This window comes from Eucalyptus grandis, chromosome 8 (genome assembly GCF_016545825.1).
Source record: "Eucalyptus grandis isolate ANBG69807.140 chromosome 8, ASM1654582v1, whole genome shotgun sequence".
In the NCBI taxonomy this organism is placed as follows: domain Eukaryota; kingdom Viridiplantae; phylum Streptophyta; class Magnoliopsida; order Myrtales; family Myrtaceae; genus Eucalyptus; species Eucalyptus grandis.
In genome coordinates this window covers 34948071-34975258 of record NC_052619.1, presented here as the reverse complement: position 1 = coordinate 34975258, position 27188 = coordinate 34948071, and the positions used below count along the sequence as shown (strand labels likewise).

General features: G+C 39.9%; 3 protein-coding genes across 3 annotated transcripts; 1 reads left to right on the top strand and 2 right to left on the bottom strand.

Annotated features, from left to right (window-relative positions):
- Positions 1-783: 783 nt before the first annotated feature.
- LOC104414231 (U4/U6 small nuclear ribonucleoprotein Prp31 homolog) lies at positions 784-7263 on the bottom strand. The gene is made up of 9 exons (XM_010025277.3): positions 7175-7263; positions 6989-7055; positions 6213-6278; positions 5815-5952; positions 3577-4469; positions 3413-3483; positions 3205-3307; positions 3028-3103; positions 784-1277 (listed from the first exon to the last, which is right to left on the bottom strand). The coding sequence occupies exons 2-9, from the start codon at positions 6989-6991 to the stop codon at positions 1170-1172; spliced, it is 1458 nt and encodes a 485-aa protein (XP_010023579.1). The 5' UTR covers positions 6992-7055; positions 7175-7263; the 3' UTR covers positions 784-1169.
- A 10322-nt stretch (positions 7264-17585) lies between these two features.
- Positions 17586-20351, top strand: LOC104414230 (U-box domain-containing protein 19). Its single transcript, XM_039299911.1, has 2 exons — positions 17586-17643; positions 17795-20351. Exons 1-2 carry the CDS (start codon positions 17586-17588, stop codon positions 20047-20049), a joined length of 2313 nt encoding a protein of 770 aa, XP_039155845.1. The 3' UTR covers positions 20050-20351.
- Positions 20349-23159, bottom strand: LOC104417054 (probable LRR receptor-like serine/threonine-protein kinase At2g28960). The gene is made up of 8 exons (XM_010028378.3): positions 22475-23159; positions 22297-22356; positions 22083-22193; positions 21874-21987; positions 21249-21467; positions 21045-21160; positions 20679-20939; positions 20349-20594 (listed from the first exon to the last, which is right to left on the bottom strand). The coding sequence occupies exons 1-8, from the start codon at positions 23157-23159 to the stop codon at positions 20349-20351; spliced, it is 1812 nt and encodes a 603-aa protein (XP_010026680.2).
- Positions 23160-27188: the final 4029 nt, after the last annotated feature.

Genomic DNA, 27188 nt, shown 5'->3' with positions numbered 1-27188 from the left:
AGGATAGACGAAAAAAAGAAAATGAAATATTTAATATATAAGTAAAGTGGTATTAGCTTCAGCTTAGCCGCACGTGCTTTTGGTTTGATCAAATAATGACTAAAGATGAAAAATATTTAATTATATAAATTTAAGTCGGCTTTTAATGAATAAACAATAAAATCAAAAGTCATTTTCTGATTTTCTGCTCCTCTTTCCTAGATGCAATTTTTGCACGGGTATGTTAATGTAGGTTTCCTTTTGTACTACCGATTAAAGGAAAAAAACTCAACAGCGGTTTTCGTTGTTGAATATTCTGCTATTATATGTTCTTTAGAATGCCCCATTGAATGATTTTTCTCATTTATTCGGTGTATCTTCTCAAGCACTCCAAGTTCGATCCCCCACTAACTTATCATCTCCCTCTCTTTCCATCCTTTCGGGCGGCCATGTAAAGGGATCGTGCATTACATTTTTACACGAATTCACAACTCTATATGATGGTTCCATGTTTGAGTCATGCCCTGAGCTTCTAGATCGCGTCTAACATGGTCTATCATGTCAGTAAGATATTTCGTCGGCCTCGGACTTACCTACATAAGGTTTACTTCGTTGTCATAATAAAAAGAAACGCGTACTAAAGTATGCCAAAAGTTACATCATCTAGCATGTAAAATGCATTAAAAATGACGAACGCATTGTCTAGTTAGATACGTACCCAATCATACATTGGCCAGTAAACCACTATATTCACTTATTGCAAATTTGTCAGATGGTTACGTACCACTTACGCATTGAATCAAATTTCATCAACTCATATGATATGAATTGCATATCAAACGATTTTGAAAATCACGACACGACTTTATAACCCATCCATCGAAGGCCAAATATGATCTACAGGTCTAAAAAGCTAAAGAGAATTAATATTTGCATAAACCACTGAACCGACCCACTACCTAAACCGAAGAAAAAAACACAATGTAGCAGAAAACGCAACTTGAACTGATGTGGACACCAGGTGATCACAGCCATGAAGGTTGGGTCTCGGCCAATGGACGAAAGATGGTAGATCAAGCAACCCTGATGTCATGAAACTCGAAACATAATTGCTCAGAGTAAATTTCAGTCCTTACTACAGTCCTTAAAGTTGAGTTTGGTCTCCACTCAGATACAAGAAGACGAAATTCTCAAATCCTCTTTATCTTTGAAAACGTTCCCGTCTCGGAGAAGTATGTACTTTGAGTTCCACTGGCAAGCTGGTTTGCGTGAGCCTGTGGATTTGAAAGCTCGATCCCCTGCAGGTGAAAAGTACCATTTTTTTTTAAATACCGAAAAATTATTCCAAAATAACAATGAAGAAAACGAGGGAAAAAACTAAATTGGAGTCAGAAATCACCCCTAAAATTTCTAGTTGCAATTTTAATGTTTAAAAGACTGAGATATGATAATAAATAAAAGCTCAGAAGAAAGAGACGGATCGGCATAAGGAAACTACTATTCAAGGCCCAGTTTTCAGCCTAAAAATAGAAAAGATAATTCGTGCTTCTGCTCTTGAATCTGTCAGTGCTAAAATGATGTGTAAAGCATAGACAAAGCAATGGTATTGTCACTAAATCGGAACTAAGTTTCATATTAAAGCTTCAAAATGTGAACTACATTAACTCAAATGTTTCTCCAAAATCTAAAGTCGGTACTATTTCTTCCTTCCTAGGGTTAAATTTTGCCTAAAGAGAAACTATTTTCATACTGAATTTCGTTGTGTTTCTTCCTCCTTAGCATTTGTCTGTAAGTAGACAAACAATTCTCTTTTATGCGAAAAATTAGCTTTAATTAAATCAAGCAAGTACAAGAAGGGTAGAGCATTCCATGTTGAATTTGTTTGAAAATCCATGCTTTGGAATGATAAGATGGACCATCTCCACTTAATCCCTTCATTCTTTTTTGTTTACCCCAGAATATCACCAAATACATAGAGGCCATAGCCATATAAATTTTCAACCCAACCCCACAAATGATCAATCAATTAGACTTGAACAATGAAGAATGAATTCCAGGAAAGATAGGAACAACCAATGAAAAAAGTTGCATCTCCTCTGGTGCAATAAGGAAGACTAGCAAGGACCACAGGGAGAAAGGATGTTTAGTGCCCAGAGGGCGACGCTTGCCCATCAAGAGATTTTCGTAAGTTGTCCAATTTGATGGTCCTTATGCAAATAATAACTCTATGTTTTGGGAGAAAAAAGTGGGCGAATAAACCTATTACTCATAAAGGGTATAAAGTTTTTCCCACTTTCCTCCGCCACCTCTCATTTTCTTCCCCTCTCCACCTTTCCAACAAAGTATTAACTACACTGACAACATCAGCATGTCTGACCCCAGAATATAACATGGAAGACCGTCTCACCACTACTTGAAATGGAAAAGATGGAACAACACAATTGATTCTGCTCAATAATCCAAAAAACTGTAAAACCCAAGTGAAAATATCCAGCGTACAGGAATCCAAACCAAGGCGTATAATTGTCATGAAGTCTGACACACGCCACACTAAGACATAATGTAATTGTATGGGGGGACAAGGAAGAATGCACAGTCAACTTTCCATTTAGCCCAGTTTTCTTTCGGTTCACCTAGGTTTGTATATTTACTACAGCATGTCCACTGCAATACAACTAACAAGTCACGCCACAGACTTGCGCAGTACCTATCAAATTACGAAACTATTGCTCCTTCCTACAACAACTCATCATAAGGATGTCCCTCTCAGAAAATACATGAATTGACCGGTTCTACACCCAGACAAGATCAACACTAGACCTCCACATACAGTTGCCAAGCTGAGAACACGGAGGCTACTGAGCAGATCTTTCCTTTACTTTTTATTTCACATTGATGATGGAAATGATTATGCACTCAGTTTTGGCATCAAACTGGAATTGAAATGTCAAGGTAGTAATTATCATTTCCTGCTTAAAGAAAAAAAATCCAAGGCACTGATACCAGAAGATAAGATATAAATTATGGGCCATAAATAACAGAACAGACCTGCACGGGCGTAAATGCCAGACTTGACGTAAGGCCAGAGGTGGCACCACTGCTTCCAAATTGTTTTTCCTTGAACCTGAAAATAATGTAGATTCTTAGGAAAGGCTGACTAAAGGCAAAAATTAGCAATCAAATTTTCGAATGTAAATCTTTTCCTGGAGGACTAAAGAAACATACTTTTTGGCAACTTTTGCAGCAAGTTTACTCTGACCAATAGACACTCGCAGCTTTCCATTCCCTGCCTGACCAAGCATTCCATAGCCTTCCCCCAGTCCATCACCTAACAAAGAGAAAATATATGTAACCTTGAGAGCTTTTTCCCACACAAATAGGTCAATGGGAGACAAGCGAAGTATTACTCAAACTCATTCAAAGGCAACTTTACCTAAAGAACTCTCTTCAGGTATACCAAATTGCATTCTGTTGGCCAGTTTTCTCATATCCGTTATTGCATACCTGAAAAGAAAAGAAAAAAGAAAAACAAAATAAGTCTACATATCAAACACATGTGCATGAAAAAGAGCTACTTTTTGAGAGAGCAAGAGAGACCTCTCCTTCATCTTCCTTAGCCGACGACCACCTCTTTTCTTCTTGGGCTCAGAGTCAGGAACTGGAAGTGGTTTTGGCTGCTTTGCAGGAGGGGGCTCCTGCCATTTTTCAATTTTCTTTCGAATCTCCTCTCTAAATGCCCTCCCTGTATTTCCTGATGGATCTCCCCTAGTAGCATCTACACGTGCAGCGAGAGTTGACTTTGCAGCCAAAAGTCGGCAAGCACGCATTCTTAGAGAAGGTGGAGTAGTCTGGAATACCTCTGTTTGCTCAATGTAACCTACGCGAAACTGAGATGTTGCAGTTGAAAAACCAGCTAAAGTTTTCTTCTTGGCACCAAGAAGCTGGACATTACAAGCCGGCATCTTAGCCAAGGATGAGAGCCCACCAGCAGTTCCCATCAGCTTTGCAGCAACCGCGCTCCCGACAATGGCAGAAAGATTTGGTGCAATGTATCCCATTCTACTTTCTACAAAATCAAGAACCTTCTTTTTTGCTGTATCGAGAGCAAGAGCTCGATCACATGCATCAATTGTCTTATTAAGGTCCTCTTCCGGAAGTGGCTTGCCACTCGTAGTTGATGCTGTAACTGAGACAACCATGATAACAGCTGAAGGTAGAAGTCCTTCCAAATCAACAAGGGTCAAATCCACCTCATTTCCAATTTTCTTAACCACCCTAGCATAATCTATTGGATGATGGACAAGCGATTCAAGCTCTGGAAATTTCACATGGTACTTGCCACGAATAAAATTGTGGATAATCATTATTTCATTCTCAATGTCGACCGAGAGGGCATTACAGTCCACAATGAGCTGATATTCCGGATCATCTTCCAACACCATCCCCTGATTTGAGATATCAGAACCTTTATGAAGAGCATCTTCCACTTTCTGCCATTCCCACAGATAAATCAAATTATTTCCAAGTAAAGTTGGAATATCGACATCAAGACCATGATTTAATAAATTCCTCAGTATAACTTAAGCATACTCATGTTCATATCAACATGCTTTAAAGGAAACATGGAGCAGTACAGTACCAAAACCAACTTTCAGTTGAAATCATTGAGTCACCAGTGACATAAAAATGAAGCCATTAATTCTGTCTCCGTCTACCAAAACAATCAGAAATGTATCAAAAAAAAGTAGCCATACAACTTGCAAAAAGTTCACACCCTTCTTTATATCGAAAAAAAGGATGTCCTAACCACCCAACAGCTATTCCATCCCCGTTGTCCATTTAACCCACTCTGAATAATCCCCCCTTTGCCGGATTATTACTGATATAATCATAAAAAGCTAATTTTTCAGGAATTTTAGACCATGCTTCTGACAAACTTTGATTTTTGGCTAGCCCAGCACCAACTCTTCGATATCGGTCAGAGGACACTACTAACAACAATGATACAGAAGGATTTACTATAACACAAAAGTGAATCAGAAGAAATGAGAACTGATGTTTTCACCTCATACATACAAAGAATGGAAACAGCTAAAACACTAGCTCCTCAAAATATTTGTAAGAGCAATAGAGTTCAGATCCCTTCCTTGCAGCAAAGTTATAGGTAAATGCATCATTAAGATTCCTGTTCCAAGATTAAAGCCATTTTGCTGTATCTTGTTAGCTCGAATCAAAGTGCAATCAATGAAGGGAGAAAAATTGAGGATAATGCGATGATTGCACATGACTTGTGCAGGATTATCATCGTAAAGTTATCTCCACTATCTAAAATATAAATGCAGACATGACAAAGGCATTTGATTCAATTAGTTAAACAAGGTGTTAGCTTAAGTTTTTGATGTATGAAAATAAGAAGAAAGATTTGTGTCAGCCAACCGTTGGCTTTTGTGCAAAAATTGGGGAACTAGTGACTAACTTTGGCATGTAGCTGCAGGATTTGTCACCCCGCATTCAGTTTGTGCAATACAAGACTACTTACAGGCATAACCGCCCCCCCAACACACACACACACACACACACAAAAAAAACAAGAAAAGAAAAAGGTATGTAGCTGGAGGATTTGTCACCCCGCATTCAGTCCATGCAATACAAGGCTACTTACAGGCATAACCCCCCAAGCCCCCAAAAAAAATAATAATAACAACAGAAAAAAGAAAAAAACGAATTAAAAAGGAACAAAAGGAACAAAAGAAAAAGAAACACTTAGCACTGAGGTTTTCAAGACCAAAGAGCAGGCTATTCTAATATATTACAAAACAGTGCTTGTGGACTAACCTGCATTATATCCTTGTATCTCTGTGACTTCTGTAATTTGGAAACATTATCAAGATCTTCATAATTGAGGGCCTCTATGTCAGCTAGTTCCCCATCAACATCTTCTTCCATGTTTGCAGCATCATTTTCATCTTCTTCCTAAAAGTATAAACATCTCAGATTTCAATGTATGAGAAGGAACATAACTGGCTAAGCCTATAATCTGGAAATTAGAAATGAAGGCTTGACTAATGTTCTACAGAAAAGGCCGGGCCTTGATCTAATGAACATATAAATAATTCAAGATATCGAAACAGCTAGATGAGAATCCTCATACAAAAACTTAAAGAAAGCATGTAACCATGTCAACGCAAGATGCCTATAGTAAGGAAACCAAGAAGTATAATTCAGTCACTCACAATTATATCAGCCTCATTGTCAGATAACTCGTCCAGGTCTGCGAGGAAAGAATCAGCCAGAGCAGCCTGAAACCACCAGACGACACAATGTCATGCAAGGGCCCATCATAAATTAAATAACGAGCAAAACATGCATAAAACCTACACAGTGACCAGTCAACTGAAATGTCTCTGGTCCAAAATAACCAGTTCTATACGAGCTAGGCAATGACAGAAGCTTCACTTTCAAGGCACCAATAAGCATTTGGATAGCAGCGTAACTCAAAATCCATTCCTTTTCCATGATATCCTTGGCATCAGCTCCACTAACACAATTCGCATCAACAGATACAAGTCCACAACACTCGAAACTCCAAAATTCATAACAGAAACGATTCCAGGGTCGCCATACAGAACCCGAACGCTCCACTAAAGGCCACACATCCCCATTTACCGAGGCTGCTACCATTGCTCAAACTAGGTTTAATCCACGGACCAATTCACCTATGAACAGCCGGACACATCGAGTACCTAACAGAAAGCCAGTTCAACCAACTCGGGAAGCCGAACTCCCAGTCGACCAAAATATGCCGGCAACACGTAAAACCTACGCACGCCTACAATAGGAATCCATCTTTTGGCGCTACTAATACCAAAAGAACAAGGAAGTACGGTTCGCAAGTTCGTCATCATCGCCCCAAACGAAAATTGAGAAAAAAAAAAAAAAAAAAAAACCGAGCACGCGGCGGAAGGAAAAGCCGCCGTCAAATGGAGGCGATGGTGCTAGAGAAACTCACCATGGTTCCGGAACCTGGCGCGCTCGGAGCTTAAGCGGCGGCGGCGGCGACTCCCGATTCTTCCACCCTGGCCACGGAGAGCGAACGGTCAGGAGCGACGTAATCGGAATTCGAAACCCTAGCGGAACGGGGAAAAGGAGGAAACGAGAGGGGAATCCGAATCCGCCGCGAGCGGGGAGAAGGTACCTTCTTCCGGCGCGCTGATGATTCTCCAGAAGCGAGAAAGCAGACGATCCCGCGGAGCGATATATATGGAGTAAAAAGGCAAACCGACCTTCGCGAAGAAAGAGATGAATTCGCAGTTCAGCTGCGAGGTGGACAACCGAGATGATGGGCCCGTGGCGAGCCCGGCCCAGCTACAAGTTGATACAAAGCCCACGATGAAAAACAGTTCTTCTCAACTAATCTAATTTAATCTAGTCTAGTCTACTCTATCTCTCAGTGATATAGTCTATCATTCTATGAAAAAATGTTTTTAAAAGAATCTCGAGTTGCCCCCAAAAAAAAATGAGAAAAAAAAAGTGTAGCTAATTGGTGATGTTAGGATTGTAACTTGACGTTTTTGTTATTACACTCAACAGCCTATCGAGTAACCACCCACTTCCATTGATTCAATACCCACGCTTCCTGTTCAATACCCACGCTTCTTGATGTTAGGATTGTACAAAATGATTTATGCAAAAGCCGAAATGCATATGTCACCATAAACAGCACCTGCATATCTTAATATGAGGAGTGCTCTACCACTATCAAGATTGCTTTGCTGATATGTGAGGTGAACAAAATATTGGGTGTTGAGATGTTTATGAGTTAGAAAGTGTTATAATTATGGTTATAATTATGATTAATGGATCAACGTAAGCCAATAAATTAAGATACGTTTTTCCTGTTCACGTATCTCTTTTTGATTCATGAATTTTCCATAGTTTTTTGTTCATGTATCTATTAAATTCATGAATTTCTTAAATTCATGTATCTTTTAGTTCATGTATTTATTGAGTTTATGAATCTTTTGAATTCACGTATCTTTGGATTCATAAATCTCTTGAATTCACATATCTCTTTATTCATGAATCTCATGGATACACGCGTCTATTTAATTCATGTATCTCTGTAGTACATGAACTAAAAATCTCTATAAGTAGATAAGAGCATAGAGCTTCATAAGAGTTTTTTTATTTTCCCGATTCGATTCCAAAAGGAGCTTTGATATCCTTTTCTACTCTTCTAATTTTTCTAGGTATGCTGGTTCAATTAAACGGTTCGACCGAACCCTGTTTGCATAGTACTAATCCAAACAAGTTTGAGGTGTTGTATCTTGGGAGGCATAGTTCGTGAATCATGTTCGGGAGGCATAGTTCCATTAGCCAGAACTAATCGAGAGATTCGGTTATCTATACCTCACCTCCAATTTTATGTTATTTTCTAGTAATATCTTATTTTATTCTTCTCTAAGATTTGTAAGTTTACATAAAAAGAAGGATATTATATAAATGTTATCGTCTTTTTTACATTGATGTTCTGATTTCAACAAACAGTATGTATTCTTTTGATTAATTTCCAACAGAAAGATCTTCAAAAGAGATGAACATCTAGAAGAACCTTAATCAAGGATGAACAAGCCATAAAGAACAAAATGTTCGTGATGGCTTAAAGGTGCAAATATCAAGTGAACAATTGAAAGGACTTGATAATAGTGAACAAGACTATAATGAGGATGTTTGGTAGAATTTGGAAGGACCGTGAAGATGAACGGTTTGGTAGAATGTAATTGCCAATATGCTTGGAAGGACAAAAAAGATTAGCCTCTTTATCAGGTGTAGCAAATTGTTATTGGAGTAGCAAAATGTTGGCAAAGAATAGTTGCCTTATAAATATAAGGTGGAAGTATGTCAATACTAATGATAATTGTGAATCTAGTAAAAATGAGGACCAACGTGTCTTTGGAAGTTGACTTAGTCAAATCAGTAAAGATAAAGAATCAGCAGAGATGCTGATGTCCTTAGAGATTTTTGGAAAATGATATAGATAATCAACAAATACGAGAAATTAGCGGGAATGCCAATGTCCTTGAAAGTCTTTGTACACTGTAGAAACCAAAAAAGTAAAAATCTACAAGTACTAATTGTGAGTAAGGGAATATACTGATATTTAGTCTTGGAAGATGCTGGTCACTTGATCAACTACCTAGGACTTTGAAAAGAATAAAAACATATGTCACAAGCCAGAGTTGATCAAGAGCAATATTGGCATTAATGAACAGAGATAGACTCTAACGTTGAACTACTAATGTATGGGATACGTTGCCTATGTCAAAGAGTCATTTTGACAATTTATAGCAACGACCTCGCAATGTTAAAACCAATGACCACTTGAGGATTTCAATGGACAATAGTTATCTGAGGATGGTTGGCTTTATATTGAGTCCAAGAGAAGTAATTAGGTCGTGGATTGAAATGAACAAGATGAGTCATATGCTTTGAATCTTTTTTGTTGCTCTATTTTTGCTGGTAGTTGTTGTTTATTCCTAACGTCATTGTGATTAGTGATAAGAGCAAGTGTACAAGAGTATTGGTGGTAAGTGAGTTTGAGTAATGTGATCTACAAAAAATGCGGTACTTGCCAATTATAACTTATTTCTAAGATTATTAGTGGATTCTAGTTTTATTGTGACTATTAGTATTAAGAGCGGATGTAGGAGAAAATATTCCGTGATTTGCAAGCACCACATCAATAGCTAACATGTCGTGCGCTTATTCGGTATAAACCAATTAAAAATTTACATATGGCATAAAAGAAATAAGTCAAAAATCCCTTAATCCACCTAGATTTTTCTTTTCTTCCTCTTCTATTTGCATGCACAAGCCCAACCTCTGCCCCTCCTTCTGCCATCGCCACCCGCAGAGTCGAAGTTGCCGGCATCGTAGCAAACCAGTTTGGCCGTCTCCTCCATCCGTGCATCAGTTCCAAATCTGGTGGGACGACTGAGAGGGTGGACACAGAGGTCATCTCCAAATCTACTTTGCTACAATGCTCCTCTGCACCTCCAAATCTAGTTTGCTCTCCAGATCTTGGCTCGCCCATGGGTTTCGGCAAAATGCTTAACAACTTTGTTGCAGACCGAGACGCCGGCCATGGCCAACCGCTCCTCTGTGTGACATCTTGAATTTTTCCAACCCTATAAGTATAATCGGATTATTATGGGCTTAGATTACTTAAAGCAAGCCAAATGACAAACCTGATGAACATTTCGTAAGCATTGTCAATAAGATAGTTGCAGTATGTAGAGGAAACATTCAACACCCATATGCATATGTCAATCATGAAATCAACTTAGAGAAAGAGACAAGCGGAGCTTGTCAGAGGAACTAAGCAGGTGGAAGCTACCGAGAGAAAGAATTTGCTAGACGAGTAGGGACGCGAGAGGAGAAATCAAAGGAGCGCCTCGGGAGAGAGAACAACGCACGATTAGACGATTGGAACCTTAAGCAGAAAACACCAGAATCATAATGGAAGTCGGAAACCGAACCGTTGCATCAGAGACAATAATGGACTGAGAAATGGAAAGAAAAGGAAATAACTATTAAAATATATATAAAAATAAACGGGGAAAAAAAGAAGAAGACAAAAATAGTTTGGAAAATACAGGTGTTGGCTAGTAAAGTCTAATAACCAGTTGGCCAAGATCTCCCGAGCCAGTCGCTAACGCAGGTTCAACACACGACGAATTGTTTGCCTTGGGCATTTTGGTCATTTTAGGGCAGGGCATTTTGGTCATTTCACGAGAGAAATATAAAAGCCACCACAAGCCTCTCGCGTCCTCTCTAGCAGGCTACGCATGACAACGCTTCTTGGCTGGAGAATTTTTTTTTTTCTATTCCGGAAAACAACTTCTGAGTAAAACCCGTTTGGTAACTATACAAAATTTCTACTTTTGGAATAGAAAAAGAATAGAAATGCGTTTGGTAACGCAACATTTTTTTTTTATATATATATTCGTTTTTTATTCTTGTTCACGAGATAGCCGACCGGCCGCCACTACCCGCGCCCGCCGCTACGCTGCACGACCGCCGGCGACGGCGGCGGTTGGCTGTGGCTTCGGGCAATTGGAGGTGGCTGCGGCATGAAAAAGAAATAAAATAAAAATAAAAAATAAAAAAGAAAATTGGCTTATTTCTAAAAATTGTTCTCGAGAAGAATAAATAATTTTTTTTTTTTTGCTTCTCGTTTCTGCTCCAAACCTATTCCCGGGCAAACTTTTATTTTGGGGAATAGAAAAACAATTTGGCGTTTTCAAACGGATTTGTGTTATTTTTTTGTTCCGAAAAACAAAAAAACAGAAATTTGGAGGAATAGAAACGTTACCATGCGCTGCCTTAGCTACCGCCAGTCTTCCATTTCCAGGCTACCGCCAGTCTTCCATTTCCGATCAGATGCACGGAGCTCCACCCTGGATCCCCTGGATTTCCTCTCCCGCCTGAGCTCCGGGGGCCTGACCTTACCTTGAACTGAATCACCTCCAGTTGCCGTGGGGAGAGCAACATCGAGAGTTGCGCGAGTAGGCCGATGGATACATTTGGTGCGAATGCTTCTTCGAGATCGGAGACAGAAGCTCGAGGCCTATGACTAAGCATTCCGTCGTCCGTTGGCGTCGAATTGCGAAGAGGCTTACGTCGCTGAGTTCGACAATCAACTTCGGCTCCATTTCAATCGCTGTGGTATACACTGCATGTTAAACGGGGAGAGAGAAGGATAGAGAAATCTTCATCGACGGCCGGTTCCTTGGGACGTTCCAGTGATGATGGAATTCGTCAATCGAGTCGTTTCCTTCCCGATTAAACACGTGTATAAAATATCGAATTCATTTTTCGTAGCCGCAAACGAGATTCGCTATTTCTTCGGTCCACAAGGTTATCGGTGATAATTGGTTTGAGAGTTCAATGCGGTGGTGTCAGAGTATGGGAGGCGCCATGTGTTAGACGATGCGCATAAGTTGTTCGGTAAAATTATCCAAGACAAGGATCAGTAATGTTGCCTTGCAGAATTCAATTATTTATCAGCCAGGAACTGCAGCAATGCGCTTATTGACCATCCGCGAACTGCAGCGCTGCGTATATGTCATCACCATCTTCTTTCTTGTTTGCAGCATCATTTTCATCTTCTTTAACATCTTCTTTAACATCTTCTTCCATGTTTGCAGCATCATTTCCATCTTCTTCCTAAAAGTATAAACATCACAGATTTCAATGTATGAGAAGGAACATAACTGGCTAAGCCTATAATCTGGAAATTAGAAATGAAGGCTTGACTAATGTTCTACAAAAAATGGCCGGGCCTTGATCTAATGAACATATAAATAATTCAAGATATCGAAACAGCTAGATGAGAATCCTCATACAAAAACTTAAAGAAAGCATGTAACCATGTCAATGCAAGATGCCTATAATAAGGAAACCAAGAAGTATAATTCAGTCACTCACAGTTATATGTGCCCCATTGTGAGGTAACTCATCCAGTCCGAGAATAACTCCATCCCGGCCTGCAAGGTAAGAATAAACCAGAGCATCCTGATACCACCATGATGCCTGAAACCACCAAACGACACAATGTCATGCAAGGTCCCATCATAAGTTAAATAACAAGCAAAACATGTATAAAACCTAGGGGTGAGTATGTCGGACCGCCCAAACCGAGATCTGCCTGGACAGGACGAGACTGGCTAGTTGGGTCCGGTTGCTGATTCCCCGGCGGGCCCCGGGGGGGGGGATTGGACTAGACTGGACCAACTCTTTTTTTTTTTAACTATATTTTTTAATTTCTTAAAAATAGCAATAAATCCTAAAAATAATAACAACTCTAGTATTTTTTAAATTTTTTAATTTTTCTTGCTAAGTGATCGGTTCCATGGACCGGTCTTGTTCCCAGTCCCAAAAATTGGGAACCGGGCACTGATCACTCCTAATAAAACCTGCACGGTGACCAGTCAACTGCAATGTCTCCGGTCCAAAATAACCAGTTCTATAGGAGCTAGGCAATGACAGAAGCTTCACTTTCAAGGCAGTAATAAGCATTTGGATAGCAGCGTAACTCAAAATCCATTCATTTTCCACGATATCCTTGGCTGCCCTACTAATATAATTTGCTTCAACTGATATGAGTCCACAACACTCGGAACTCCAAAATTCATAACAGAAACTGTTCCAGGGTCACCACACAGAACCCGGACGCTCCACAAAAGGCCAAACATCCCCATTTACGGAGGCTGCTACATACAAGTCGGACAGTGGCAGCCATAGCTCAAACTAGGTTTAATCCACGGACCAATTCACCTATGAAAAGGCAGACACATCAAGTACCTCACAGAGAGGTACGGTTCGGTTTGCCTTAAAAGTGACTCGGGGCCGAACTCCCAGTCGACCAAAATATGCCGGCAACACTTAAAACCTACGCACACCTACAATAGGAATCCATCTTTTTGGCGCTACCAAAAAAGAACAAGGAAGTACGGTAACGCAAGTTCGTCATCATCACCCCCAACGAAAATTGAAAAAAAAAAAAAAGAACAAGAGACCGCGACGGTGCTAGAGAAACTCACCATGATTCCCGAACCTGACGCGCTCGGAGCTTAAGCAGCGGCGGCGACTCCCGATTCTTCCACCCTGGCCACGGAGAGCGAACGGTCAGGAGCGACGGAATCGGAATTCGAAACCCTAGCGGAACGGGAAAAAAAGGAGGAAACGAGAGGGGAATCCGAATCCGCCGCGAGCGGGACGAAGGTACCTTCTTCTGGCGAGCTGATGATTCTCCAGCAGCGAGAGAGCAGACGATTCCACGTAGCTATATGCAGTTCAGCTGCGAACTGGAAAACCGAGATGATGGGCCCGTGGCAAGCCCGGCCCAGGTACAAGTTGATACGAAGCCCACGATGAAAAACAGTTCTTCTCAACTAATCTAATTTAATCTGGTCTAGTCTAGTCTATCTCTCGAAAACTCGTTTGAAGATGCTTTGTTTCGCGGCGAACCAGTGATTTGAAAAAAAATGAATAAGCAAAAAATATCTTTATTATTAATGCAAAAATTTTAAGCATAATTTGTTATTGGTAATAAAATATTTACCGTTTGTTAGTTCAGCTAAGTGATATTGTCTATCATTCTATGAAAAAATGTTTTTAAAAGAATCTCTAGTTACCCCCAACAAAAATGAGAAAAAAAAAAAAAGAAGCGTAGCTAATTGGTGATGTTATGATTTTAACTTGACGTTTTTGTTATTACACTCAACAGCCTATCAAGTAACCACCCATTTCCATTGATTCAATGCCCACGCTTCTTGATGTTAGGATTGTACAAAATGATTTATGGATATTCTAATATGAGGAGTGCTTTACCACTATCAAGATTGATTTGCTAATGTGTGAGGTGAACAAGATATTGGGTGTTGAGATGTTTATGAGTTAGAAGATGAGTTAGAAGGATCTTCAAATGAGATGAACATCCGGAAGAACCTTAATCAAGGATGAATAAGCCATAAAGAACGAAATGTTCACGATGGCTTAAAGGTGCAAATATCAAGTGAACAATTGAAAGGACTTGATAATAGTGAACAAGCCTACAATGAGGATGTTTGGTAGATTTTGGAAGGACCATGAAGATAACAATTTGGTAGAATCTAAATTACCAATATGTTTGAAAGGACCAAAAAGATCAGCCTCTTCATTTGGTGCAACAAATTGTTATCGGAGCAGCAGATTGTTGGCAAAGAATAGCTACCTTATATAGATAAGGTGGAAGACTATGTCAATAATAATGATCATTGTGAATCTAGTGAAAATGAGGAACTATCGCATGTCTTTGGAAGTTGACTTAGTCAAATTAGTAAAGATAAAGAATCGGCAAAGATGCAATGTCCTTGGAGATTTTTGGAAAATGATATAGATAATCAATAAATATGATGAATTAGTGGGAATGCCAATGTCCTTGGAAGTCTTTTATGATGCCGAATCCAAAAGGATCATTGGAAGATTGATTGAATGAATGTCATTTCACATTGTTTGTTAATGGACAGCATTAACGAAGAAATAAAAATCTACAAGTACTAATTGTGAGTAAGGGATCATATTGATATTTAGACTCAAAATAAAACATTTGTCACAAAGGCTTGGAATTCATAGAAAGATCACCAAAGTTGATCAAGAGCAATATTGGCATTAATGAGCAGAAATAGACTTTGACATTGACATTGTTTAGGAAACTACTAATGCATGGGGGACATTGCCTATGTCAAAGAGTCATTTTGACAATTTATAGCAGCAACTTGCTGCTGGCAATGGTAAAACCAATGACCACTTGAGAATTTTGATGGACATAGTCATTTGAGGATGGTTGGCTATATATTGAGTCCAAAAGAAGTAATTAGGTTGGATTGAAATGAACAAAATGTGTCATATGCTTTGAATCTTTTTCGTTGCTCTATTTTTGTTGGTAGCCATTGTTTATTCCTGATATCATTGTAATTAGTGATAAAAGCAAGTGTATAAGAGTATTGATAGTATGTCAATCTGAGTAATGTGATCTATAGAAAATACGGTATTTGCCAATCATGACTTATTTTGAAGATTATTAGTGGAATCTAGTCTTATTGTGATTGTTAGTATTAAGTGTAGATGTAGGCTTGAGAATAAAACCAAACTATTGTATATATGCTAACTCTTCATTATTAGCATTACATGTTCAATATCATCACTATCTGTTAAACAACAGAACATGCAATTAATTTCAATATGTGCTTTTGTCGATGTTTGAAATTTAATTTATCATCTTCTGCAAATGCTATTTATAGTTCTCAGTCAACCTATTATCCTATAAATTGTCGTGTGCTTTTATTCATTTCAGTTTTATCTATTATTGGACTATAGCACCATGTGATGTTTGAAATATCTACTAAACTCGATTTTTATAATAGTTGTTGATTTCCGCAAAATCATAAGAGTTTATTACAACAACCTATTCACCCCATTTGAGTTGTATTGTTAACCCCAACAATCTTTTTTATTGTATCGAAAATTGTGATCTCTAGAACAAAACAGTTCGTATTCATTTTACATCCAGCATCACATTGTAATTTTGATTTTTCTTTTGTATATAGTATTGAAATCCAAATCAAGAGAGATAAGTAAATTTCTTTTTGAAAAGAAGGCTAACATGGGTTTTAGCATGCGAAAAAAAAAAAAAAAAGCCTTTGTGTCCAGCGCATCCTGATGACTAGAAAATCTCCAAAAAATAGTTTGATTTATCTATATTTTTGCATATTAGATATATATGTTTCGTTTGTTTTGCAGAAAATTAATAATTTATAAAAAAATTAATGTCACTTGAAATAATCGATCAATGATAAATATTTGCTTACTCAACAACAATTTATATTTAAATATTTTGTGAATAATGAAAATCATTTTCGTTCTTTTATTTTTTATAAGCGATTCAAGTGATTATTTTAGGAAAATATTTTTTAAATCATTTGTTTTTGCGAGACAAATGGAGCCTTATTTAAAATGAATGATTTGTAAAATGTTTTCTTAAAAATCATCACTTGCATCGTTTATAAAAACGAATAAAGAAAAATATTTTAATTATTGACCCAAATATTTAAATACAAATTGTTGTTATAATGAAAACATTTTCTATTAATTAATTATTTCAAGAGATATAAATAAACATTTTTTTGAAAAATATTTTTAAAATTAATTATTTCTCATAAAATAAATGAAGCTTCACGTCACGGGGTGAGTTATGGCATTCGGCTTGGATCGGGTCCATTCGGATTGAGGTACAGCGTGTCCTGGCGGTGCAAGCAAGATGGAGGCGGATGTTCTGCTCCCATGTCCTGCGCCCTTTTTTCTTATCTAATTCTTTTTTAAATTCTTTTCTAAAAAAGTAGATTTCAAGAATACTAACCCCATTTTAAAAATACAATAATTCGGCCTTCAATAAACGAGATATATTTTACAGAAAAGCGCAAATTCTTATTTTTGAACAATTGATAACAGATCATATTAGATCACCGAGCGAAATTACTAGAATAGAAAAACGCGTACCCTTTTATTTTCTTATCGCATTTTATACTTTTGAAGTCACCCTGAAAAATGAACGGACTTGTATGATGGAAGGCATTTCATAATAAATGGCTTTCTTTCACTAATAAGAGAGAGAGGGGTAAAACATTGAACGAATCAATTGCCTATTTGAAGAGATTTATATAACAATGTCAATAAATGAAGTTATGTAAGTTGACTTCTTCTACGAATTCATTCATGAAATTACATAAGTAAAACTGATAAATTAATAATTTAAGTTGTCATAGCTTTTAATGCATAATTGCTTATATCGTTTATAATAATTAGTCAACGAAAATATTATTATTATTAATGAAATTTGTTTTCTTCATTTATTCTTATGAGCAATAATGGCCAATCTTAATTTTTTTCCAAAAAAAGAACATTTTCCGTTATAATACACACCGCCTCTTCCAAATAATACAAACGTACGTTGAACAACACAAGAAACGCAAAATTACCAAAAAGTCCCCTATAATTGCTCAATGATGGAACGCGAAATTACGCTACACGTCCCTTCACGTCCCACGAGCCCCGCCCTTCCCCGTACTCCTCGCCCCCACGTGTCGCTCTCTCGGTCGCCTCACGAACGATCCTCGAAAGCCGACCCCGCTCGCCCTCTCGCCACGTGTCATCCGATCTCCACCTAAAAAGTACTGTACGCTTCGATCTGACCCATCCCTCGAGACCGAATCAGGTATCTACGCGTGTCCTCATGGCAGATTAGTCAACCCGCCTCCTCCTATATATAGCCAGCTATCTCCCAAATCTCAACCGAATACGAGACAAACGCAAAACTACAAGACCGAAGCAAAAGACAAAACTGCCCTTTCCTTTCCTTGCCATTTTCTTCAATTATTTCCCACAAAAATCCTTCTTCCGCTCAATGACCAGGAAGCCGACCGCCGAGCCGACTCGCCGGACGCTGACGTTCCCGGCGGTACACCCCTCCGAACACACCCTCCGGCCGCCCTCCTCTCCTCCGTCGCCGACCTCGCCAGGTCGGTCCTGACCTTCAAGGCCAAGCGCTTCGCGTGCAACCGGCGGAACGCCGCCGAGACGATCCGCAGCGTCGCCAACCTCCTCCTCTTCCTCGAGGAAGTCCCCATCCCGCCCGCGCCCCTCGGAGGCGGTGGCGGCGGCTCCCTCTCCCTCGCCCTCTCGGAGCTCCACTTGGCGCTCCGGAAGCTCCGGTTCCTCCTGGAGGACTGCACGCGCGACGGCGCGCGCGCGTGGATGCTGATGAAGTCGGAGCGCGTGGCGGGCCAGTTACGCGCCTCGGCCCGCGCGATGGCGACGGCGCTGGACGTGCTGCCCATGGAGGACGTCGGCGTGCCGGTCGAGGCGAGGGAGGTCGCCGGTTTGTTTGTGAGGCAAGCGCGTAAGGTGAGTTTGGAAGTTGATGTGGATGATCGGACTGCGGTAAGTGATTTGAAGTCGATTTTGAGTAGTTTTGAGTGCGGGATTGTCCCGGAGAGGAGTCGTTTGGAGCGTGTTCTTGATTATGTTGGTGTGAGGAGCTGGACCGATTGCCATAAGGAGATCAGGTTTTTGGATGCTGAATTGGGGTTTGAGTTTTTGAGTGTTGAGAAGAGGGAGGTGGAGATTTTGAGTAGTTTGATGGGGTTGATGTGCTATTGTAGATGCGTGCTTTTCGAGGTTGTTGACATCGAATCCAATCGACAATCCAATGAAGAGCATGCTATTAAAGTGCTTGATCACGTCAATCCTGATGATTTGCGGTGCCCGATTTCTCTTGAGTTGATGGTAGATCCAGTGACCACTGTTACAGGGCATACATATGATCGAGCTTCGATAGTGAAGTGGTTTAGGGCTGGAAATTTCACTTGTCCTAAGACAGGTGAGATGCTTGCAAGCACGGAACTTGTTCCGAATGCAGCGATTAGGCGGTTGATCGAGCTATACTGCTCCGAGAATGGCATTCCTTTTGCTGAATCAGCTCGCAAGCATCGTGATATCACGAGGACTGTTCTTGCTGGGAGTGTGGCAGCAGAAGGAGCCATGAAAATGCTTGTGAGCTATCTTGCTTTCAGGCTGGAGGTTGGGACCAGTGTGGAGAGGAATAGAGCTGCCTATGAGATCCGGCTTCTTGCCAAGGCGAGCATTTTTAATAGATCGTGCTTGGTTGAAGCTGGAGCTATTCCTCACTTGTTAAAGCTGCTGACGTCGAGGGATTCATCAATCCAAGAAAATGCTATTGCAGCTCTTTTGAATCTCTCGAAGCATTCAAAGAGCAAAGCAATTATTGTTGAGAATGGTGGTTTGGTGTTGGTTGTGGAGGTTCTCAAATATGGGCATAAGGTTGAAGCTAGGCAGCACGCAGCTGCAGCACTTTTTTACCTTGCCTCGATAGAGGAGTATAGGAAATTGATTGGGGAAATTCCTGAAACCATTGCAGTTTTAGTGGAGATGGTCAAGAATGGAACCAGTCGTGGCAAGAAGAACGCATTAGTGGCGATTTTTGGGCTTCTAATGCACCATGGCAATCACAGGAGGGTTCTTGCATCTGGGGCAGTCCCGGTGCTTGTTCAACAGTTGAAGTCTTCTGATAGAGAAGATTTCATTAATGATTGTCTGGCTGTTCTGTCAAGCATAGCAGAGAAATCTGAGGGAACATTGGCGATTTTACGTGCCAATGGTTTGTATATAATCACAGGAATTCTGAATTCTTCTACTTCAAGGGTGGGGAGGGAGCATTGCGTGACTCTGTTGCTGGCTCTGTGCATCAATGGTGGAGCAGAAGTTGTCTCCAATTTGGTGAAGAGTAGCTCTCTCATGCAATCTCTTTATTCCTTACTCAGCGAGGGCACTTCTCGCGCAAGCAAGAAGGCCAGTGCTCTCATCAGGCTTCTGCAGGATTTTTCCGAAAGAAGATCTTGTAGTTCTCTGCCTGCAATCTTCCAACAGGAACAATTTGTTCACGCTTGGTAACCCGAATTTTTGAGGGGATTATTCTTCTTCGTTGCAGTCATCAGTCATGTAAATAGACAAATGTGTGCAGATGCTTTTTTGTTTTCATCCTTTGTGATGCAGTGACAATATTAGCTCAAGTTTTGAAGAGCTAATTGAGTCAAATTGGCTTCTGCAATTTTAACCATGAAGCCTTCTGTACAAATAAACTCTTGTATTCTGATTCTTTTTCAATGTCATTCACAATAAATTTTTTGTACCTCTGTAAACATAAGGTTGATTATGCTCCCATTGAATAAAAAATCATTTTCCTTTTCCTATCATTCTTTGTGTGCTGAGTTCCTCTCTCTCTTGTTCCTTGATATTGTTGATGTTCCTTCAGTTGATATATTTAGTGCCTTTTCTAGTCTTGAAACAACTTGCTCCATAGATGGCCTTTGCTGCTTAAGTCCTGTGCATGACAATGCCAGCTTGAGCACGAGATCAAAAGCTTCAGCCAAGTATTCTCCATTGAGTTTTGGATCAGCAAACTCTGCTATGTTACCGCCTTTGGTAAGGACTTTGGCCTGTGAGGTACAAAGCACATTCATACGGCAACTAATCATAAGGAAAATGACACTGTCGAATTTGATAAAAGCATTAATCCGTACCATTCTTCCTAGAGGCATCGGTCTATTCATATTTAGATTGATAACCCTCTGTCCAGAGAGAAGCTGCAGAAGTACTATCCCAAAGCTGTAGACATCACCTGAAGCATTGACATGACGGTTTCTTCTGTACTCAGGATCAACATAACCAAATGTTCCCCTGACTTCTGAGCTCACAAATGACTGGCCCACATCCATCACCTTGGATAGTCCGAAATCTGAGAGCTTGGCTTCAAAGTTGGCACTAATAAGAATGTTTGTAGGCTGGGAATTGAGCAAGTAATGATTAAAATTTAGAGACAATAAAGAGCAAAACTACGGAGATTTGGTTAAGAGAGAAGCATTTGCTGTGTAAACAAGGGAACGCACCTTAATATCACGGTGAACGATACAGCCTTCTGGATAGGTGTGGAGAAACCACAGTCCCCTTGCACTGTCAATGGCGATTTTGAGTCTTTGGATCCACGAGAGCACTTTATCTTTTCCTGCAGTTCACCATCTTTGTAAGTGGTCTATGGTGGTTAATGTGATAACTCTGGGAACAGATAGACAGGACAGGACATCGATTCGTACCAAACAGCCACTCTGAGAGGTTACCATTGTGGCATAACTCATAAACAAGGAAACATTCATCTTCATTCTTACAATAGCCCAGCAGAGCTACGAGGTTCGGGTGCCGGACATCTGAAAGGCTCGCAACTTCTCTAACGTATGTATCTGTATGGCCTTCGCTGATGATGTGCTTTATGGCCACGTGTTGACTGTTGGAGAGTATGCCCTTGTAAACCTTACCTGCCATGAAAGACTAAATAAGCAATTGGATACTTTCCCTAAAAGTGCAAAAATTTCTATATGTATGTTGTTGGTTCATTTACAGGTTTCTAATTTTGGTTTTTGTTCCTTTATTTATCCCCTTGTTCTCGGAGATGCCCCTGAGCAGGAGCTAGGGCATGCAGGATACAATACCAGGCCTTTGTGCGTTCTTATCAATGCTTTTCTTTCTGCAAGTTAAGCAAAACCATCGTCTTGCTAGATAGCTCAATGCCAAAAGATTTTGAATAATTTATTGCCAAAAGACCAGACCTTTGTGCCATCTTCTCTCTCGTGATGATGGAATGCAAAGTGTTCTACCTATTCAATCCTGCTAGCATGTAATGAATCTGATTAAGAAAAAGAGAGCAAGGTCTTTAATTCTCACCTGCTATGCCTTGCCCAATGAACTTTGCTGGGTTGAGATTGTTTGTTGCCAAATAGACTTCCTTAATTGATATCTTGATACTGCTGGAATCCTCGGAAGGCACTTTTGGTGAATCTGTCATGATATAAAATATATGCAAATCTTTCACAGCAAACAAGATTGAAAAAACGAAACAGTTTAAGCATGATCTCAAGCGACTTCAACAGTACCTTCTTTTTCTTTTGGGACACGAACTTTAGCCCTTTTCTGGAACAAGATCCACAATGCAATAGCTAGAACTATGATGATTCCTACCAGACCAGCAATTACAATCCATAGGCCTGTGGATCATCCGAAACAGAAAATTACAGCAAATAGTTGCAGCACAGAAAAAATTAAGACAGAGAAATCATTAGTTGAAATGACTCCTCCCAATGAGCTTGCCTTTAGTAGATATGATGCCATAGCTCTTCTTGCTGTTACTGCCCTTTTCATCTAACATGGCTAAAAAAACGAAATGCTTAGATTACGTGAAAAAAACATATCATGGTAGGTAATTGATAATCATTGTGCATAGAAATAAAATGCACAACTGATCAACTCATCAGCAAAGCAATATTACATCTGTGTATGGGGGGAAGACCCTGCTCCCCAAGACATCTGTATACTGTCTGTACCCACTTTTTATCACCAGACCTTTTGCCAGTTAGTGTAATCAAAACCGCAAACTGGCATAGATTGGCCTCAAGCTTTGCTGTCTCTGTATCACTAACGGAGGATTTACCAATCTCCTCCCACTGAGCCAAACAAGCGCTGCAACCTTGATTGAATGAACCATCTGGATCTGGACCCAGATCACAGTCCTCCGTCAAGTTCCTTAAGCTATCTCCTAGCTGAGTCACCACATCTGTGACCAAATAATCAGAGCAGCCGCCAGCCCCTCTTTTCAGCTTCTCGATTCCACATCTGAGGACACTTGTCTCAGTAGCATTCATTGAGGCTAAGCAGTTCTTCTGCTCCGTGGGACCAAGGAATATTTGTCCAGTCAGGTTTGCTCGCTGGCCTAGAGCATAGAGATACTCATCAAAGGGTAGTCCGCAGCACTCATGGTTGATGAAGCCCCCCCAACTTGCATTTTGGCAAGTTTGGTTAACATTGAAAAGGTTGAATTTACCATCCAAAGGACAGTTGGCTATCGCAGTTTGAGAGGACACGAGATTCATCATGGTGAAGACAATGGATATTATTAGAATAAAGGAGAGTTGCTCTTCATTTTCCAGTTTCTGAAATCTGCAGGACTTAGCCATGGTCATGAAGGGTTGATCTATTGAAAGAATTTGAAACAATAAGAGAAGTGTGAGCTACAAAAGGTGCTTCATGATGATAGGATTAAGACAAAGGTATACTTTGAGAAAACCAAAATTTTCTTCTTTCTGGTCAAATTTAAAGGGGAAGCTTGATGATAGAATCCAGGAGGGCTATAGCTTTTAGCTGGAGATGGTGAGAATGGTACCTTGAAATTATCACTTTCCTCACCTGTATTCACCCTCAACAAGGACTTAAAAAAGAGTTGTTGCCATTAGGACAACTTTCTAACTTTTTCTATCCAGATTTCTTATTGTTGTGTGAAAGAGACAGGTCCTTGGAGGGACATGAACTAGAGATACAAATGTGGCATATGGCTGGTTGTTATTGTAAGCAAACATGGGGGAGAAGAATGTCGCTGGGTGTAAAAATTGTGCTGTTTTCCTCATTTATATGATATAAATTTTGTTGATTCCAATAGTGGGAAGAAGACCGGCCGGACTGAGAAATTTATAATGGAATGAGAGGCTGACTCTCTGATTAAAGAAGTGTTTCTTGCCGAATATGCAGATGAAAGGCATTAATTACAATTGTCACGATTACTTTAGAGTTCATTATGCCATCAAGGATAGAGGACAAGCAGAGAAGATAAAGGGAACGTTAGTATTGCTGCCCCAATTACTTAGTAGATCTTCATGTCTCCTGCCAACTTTCTATCGTCTGTTTTCCCTTTAATTTGACACCATCTCAAAAGGATCAGGCCATCTAATATAACTAGTCACATACAGGTGCGCGTGAGTAAGTTTTGGCTATCACAAAGCATGGTAGCCAAGTCATAAAAGAGTCATATCGTCTTTCATGAGGTCACAAGTTTTAGCCATGTCATAAGCGAATCTCTGATCTACTTGTGCCTTGGGCATTTGTGCTACTTCATGTGAAAAGACTTAGGTGCGTTTGGTAACATTTATGTTTAAAAATTGTTTATGGGAATGAAAATAGAAAAAATCATTTATGCTTCAGAAACAATTTTTGAACAAAAAACGCGTTTGGTAAATCTGTTCTAGAAATATAAAAAGAATAGAAACACGTTTGGTAAATTTGTATAATTTTTTTTTATTTCTTTTAATTTTTTAATATTTTTATTTTATTTTTCTATTTTCTTTCTTATTTTTCTTATTTATTTTTCCTTTTTTTTTTTCTTTTGGCCGGTCGCCAACCTCGACCATGGCTGGTGACTCGGGCCGACGAGGGCCCTCGGCCTCGCCGTAGCCGGGCGAGCTGGCGTCGCGGCCGCCGCCAGCGACGCGACGCCGACTGGCGGTGGCTCGGCGAGATCAAGCTCACCTAGCCCGATGCACGAGGTCGGCCTCGCCGGGGGGCCGACGCTCCGGTGAGGTCGGCTGGCCCTCGACGGCCGGTCACCGCCATGGCCAAGGTCAGCCGGCGACGGGCCAAAGAAAAGAAAGAAAAAGAAGAAGAAAAGAAGAAGAAAAAGAGAGAAGAAAATGGAAGAGAGAGAAAAAGTGTTCCTAAATTTTGTTCCAAACAAGAAACAACTTTTTTTTGTTTCTTGTTTCCATTCCAGATGTGTTTTTGGGAATAAAAAAATAATTTTGGAACAAAAACGTAAACAAACGCGTTTGTATTCATTTTTTGTTCTTAGAAACAAAAAAACAAAAATTTGTGTTCCTGGGAAAAGAAACACATTTTAACAAACAGGCTGATGGAGCTAGGGCAACGAGCTCGTACGCCCATGATTGGACATAGCTATAACTCAAATCGAATGTTCCGTAACGGATGTGAGGCAATTACTGAAAAAGTGACGATAGGAGACGAGCAAAATCATCCCTAATAGTGCCCAATAGGGACGGCTTGGCCGTCCCCACAAGACCTTCAGAATCCCTTTCTTTCTTTCTTTCTTGCTTTCTTGCTTTCTAGGGACGGATGCTAAGCTCTGGCTGAAAGCATACATAGGGAAAAACAGAAAAGCCGTCCCCAGAAGGTCATTTAGAATTCCTAATCTGAAAAAGAAACCGTCCCAAAAGCCTCCATAAGGTTCCTAATGTAGGAGGATTCATTTACCTGTTCAAATTGATCCCTCAAAAAGACAAATTGCATTAGTTCGAAACAAGGACTGGCACAGCTCATCGGAAATAGAAGTGCAAAGCTAAAATCGTTCACACTTAATTCATTTATGCACATCAAACATGCAAAACAGATACATAGAAGTAAAGAAAATTACAGCAATTCATTGTGACTATAGTTCGAATTTCGCATTCCAATTTTTGATACAAGGTAACAAAATTAGCAGGAATCGGAAAGGCAAAGGCATTTTTAGTTTCGCTCATCTTATAACCATTCTCCTTTTAGCTATAAGGGGCTTCCTAAATCTAGCACCCCATCATCCCCGGGTATTCGGTTCATATACTACCTAGAATTACTAAATGATTTAATCGGAACCCAAGAAAGAGAACGTAATGTTACAATATAGATTACAATGAGAGGTGAACATCAATTAGGTGAACATATATTGCTTCTAGGTAATTGCCTCGCAAGGTTACTTAGGAAAATGCTGCACACGTCATAGAGGAATGAATTAGCCCAACTGGCTATAGGCTTGTGCAAATGTTACCTACGTGCCCATTACAAACCATCAATTTGGTTTACGTTGTCAAGAGCAGAATGTCAAATGAGAAATTACTTTGTATTTTCAATACATAAAACTGTCGACACTTGATATTGAGTACTTAAATTCTTAGTGCTTATTTTTTAGTCTTATCTAACGGGCTTTTAGGCTTCGAATATGTGGGCCTAGTTAAAAGCCCAAGATCACCCATAAAAGAGAGCATGTGATGCACGTGTGGGGTGGGTGAGTGTTGTTTCGAGAGAAATAATGGATGGAATCAGAGTGTGTGGAAATGAATGTCAATGGGCAAATGCAACATGCACATATCATGCTGTGAGGTCTGATGTATCTAATTTGATGAATAAGGATTCCATGGTTCAGAACACTTGTAGAAATCAGCAGCTCAGAGTAAATATGATGCCAGGATTTTAGTGCATGCTTAAAAGATTTGTAACCAGCAAAGAGTGTTTCCAAGGATGTTTTTACAACAACTAAGGAACTAAGTATCGAATCAATGATGTACTGGTGAAACTTTCTTCTCTAGGTGATTGGGAAGTGGACTCCTCACGCAACGCATACATGTTTAACTCGTTTTCCTCTAAGAGGATGCAAATGAAACTTAGAGTAGCAGCAGTAAGCAATGCGGATTTTTTTATTTTTTTTTTTAGCAACAAAGTCGAAACCAGGTACCCCCTCCTCTTCCCCGCGTTCTTGTTCGAAATCTCCTCCTCCTCCGTCATTATCTTCACCAACCCGAGTCTCCGATACAGATAAAGCTCGCAGTCTGCTGTGATCGCCATCTCTTGTGGCCTCAATTTAAGCATGCATTAGTTAAGGAAGTTTACATCGCATATTATGGACTCATGAGGCACCAATGAAATCAACACCTCTCCTTCCTCTTCTGTAGAATACAACTATATAAAACTGCTTTAGTAGAAAGAAAAAGAAACAAAGACATTTATGTTTCATCCAGAAATGAAAAAAAAGTGTTCAGCAAGCAAAATTTCAGATATTCCGCCTGGTTTGAGCATTCACGTACGCCTTTCCCGAGCACATCATTAGCAGTTACTCATCTTTATTGACATATATGCTCGAGGAACTAGAGTGCAAGTACCATCCAAGCATTTTAAAAGTACAAGCCGACACACTCAAACTCAATCTAAGTGGGAAAAAAGCGGCAGTTAGGAAAGAGATGCTTATTCCAAGGACTATTTTGCCCGGAAAGAACTCATCGTGCAATGACCAAGCATAGCAAAGCAGACACCAGGTGAAGCGGCAAGAAAGGCGAGAAGATTGTCACAAACACACAGACGTACACACCCACAAAAACATGAATAAAAATGATACCAATTCAATTGAACTGCCTTCGCTTTCCTTCTGGAACATCCGGTCCCAGTCTCTGCGA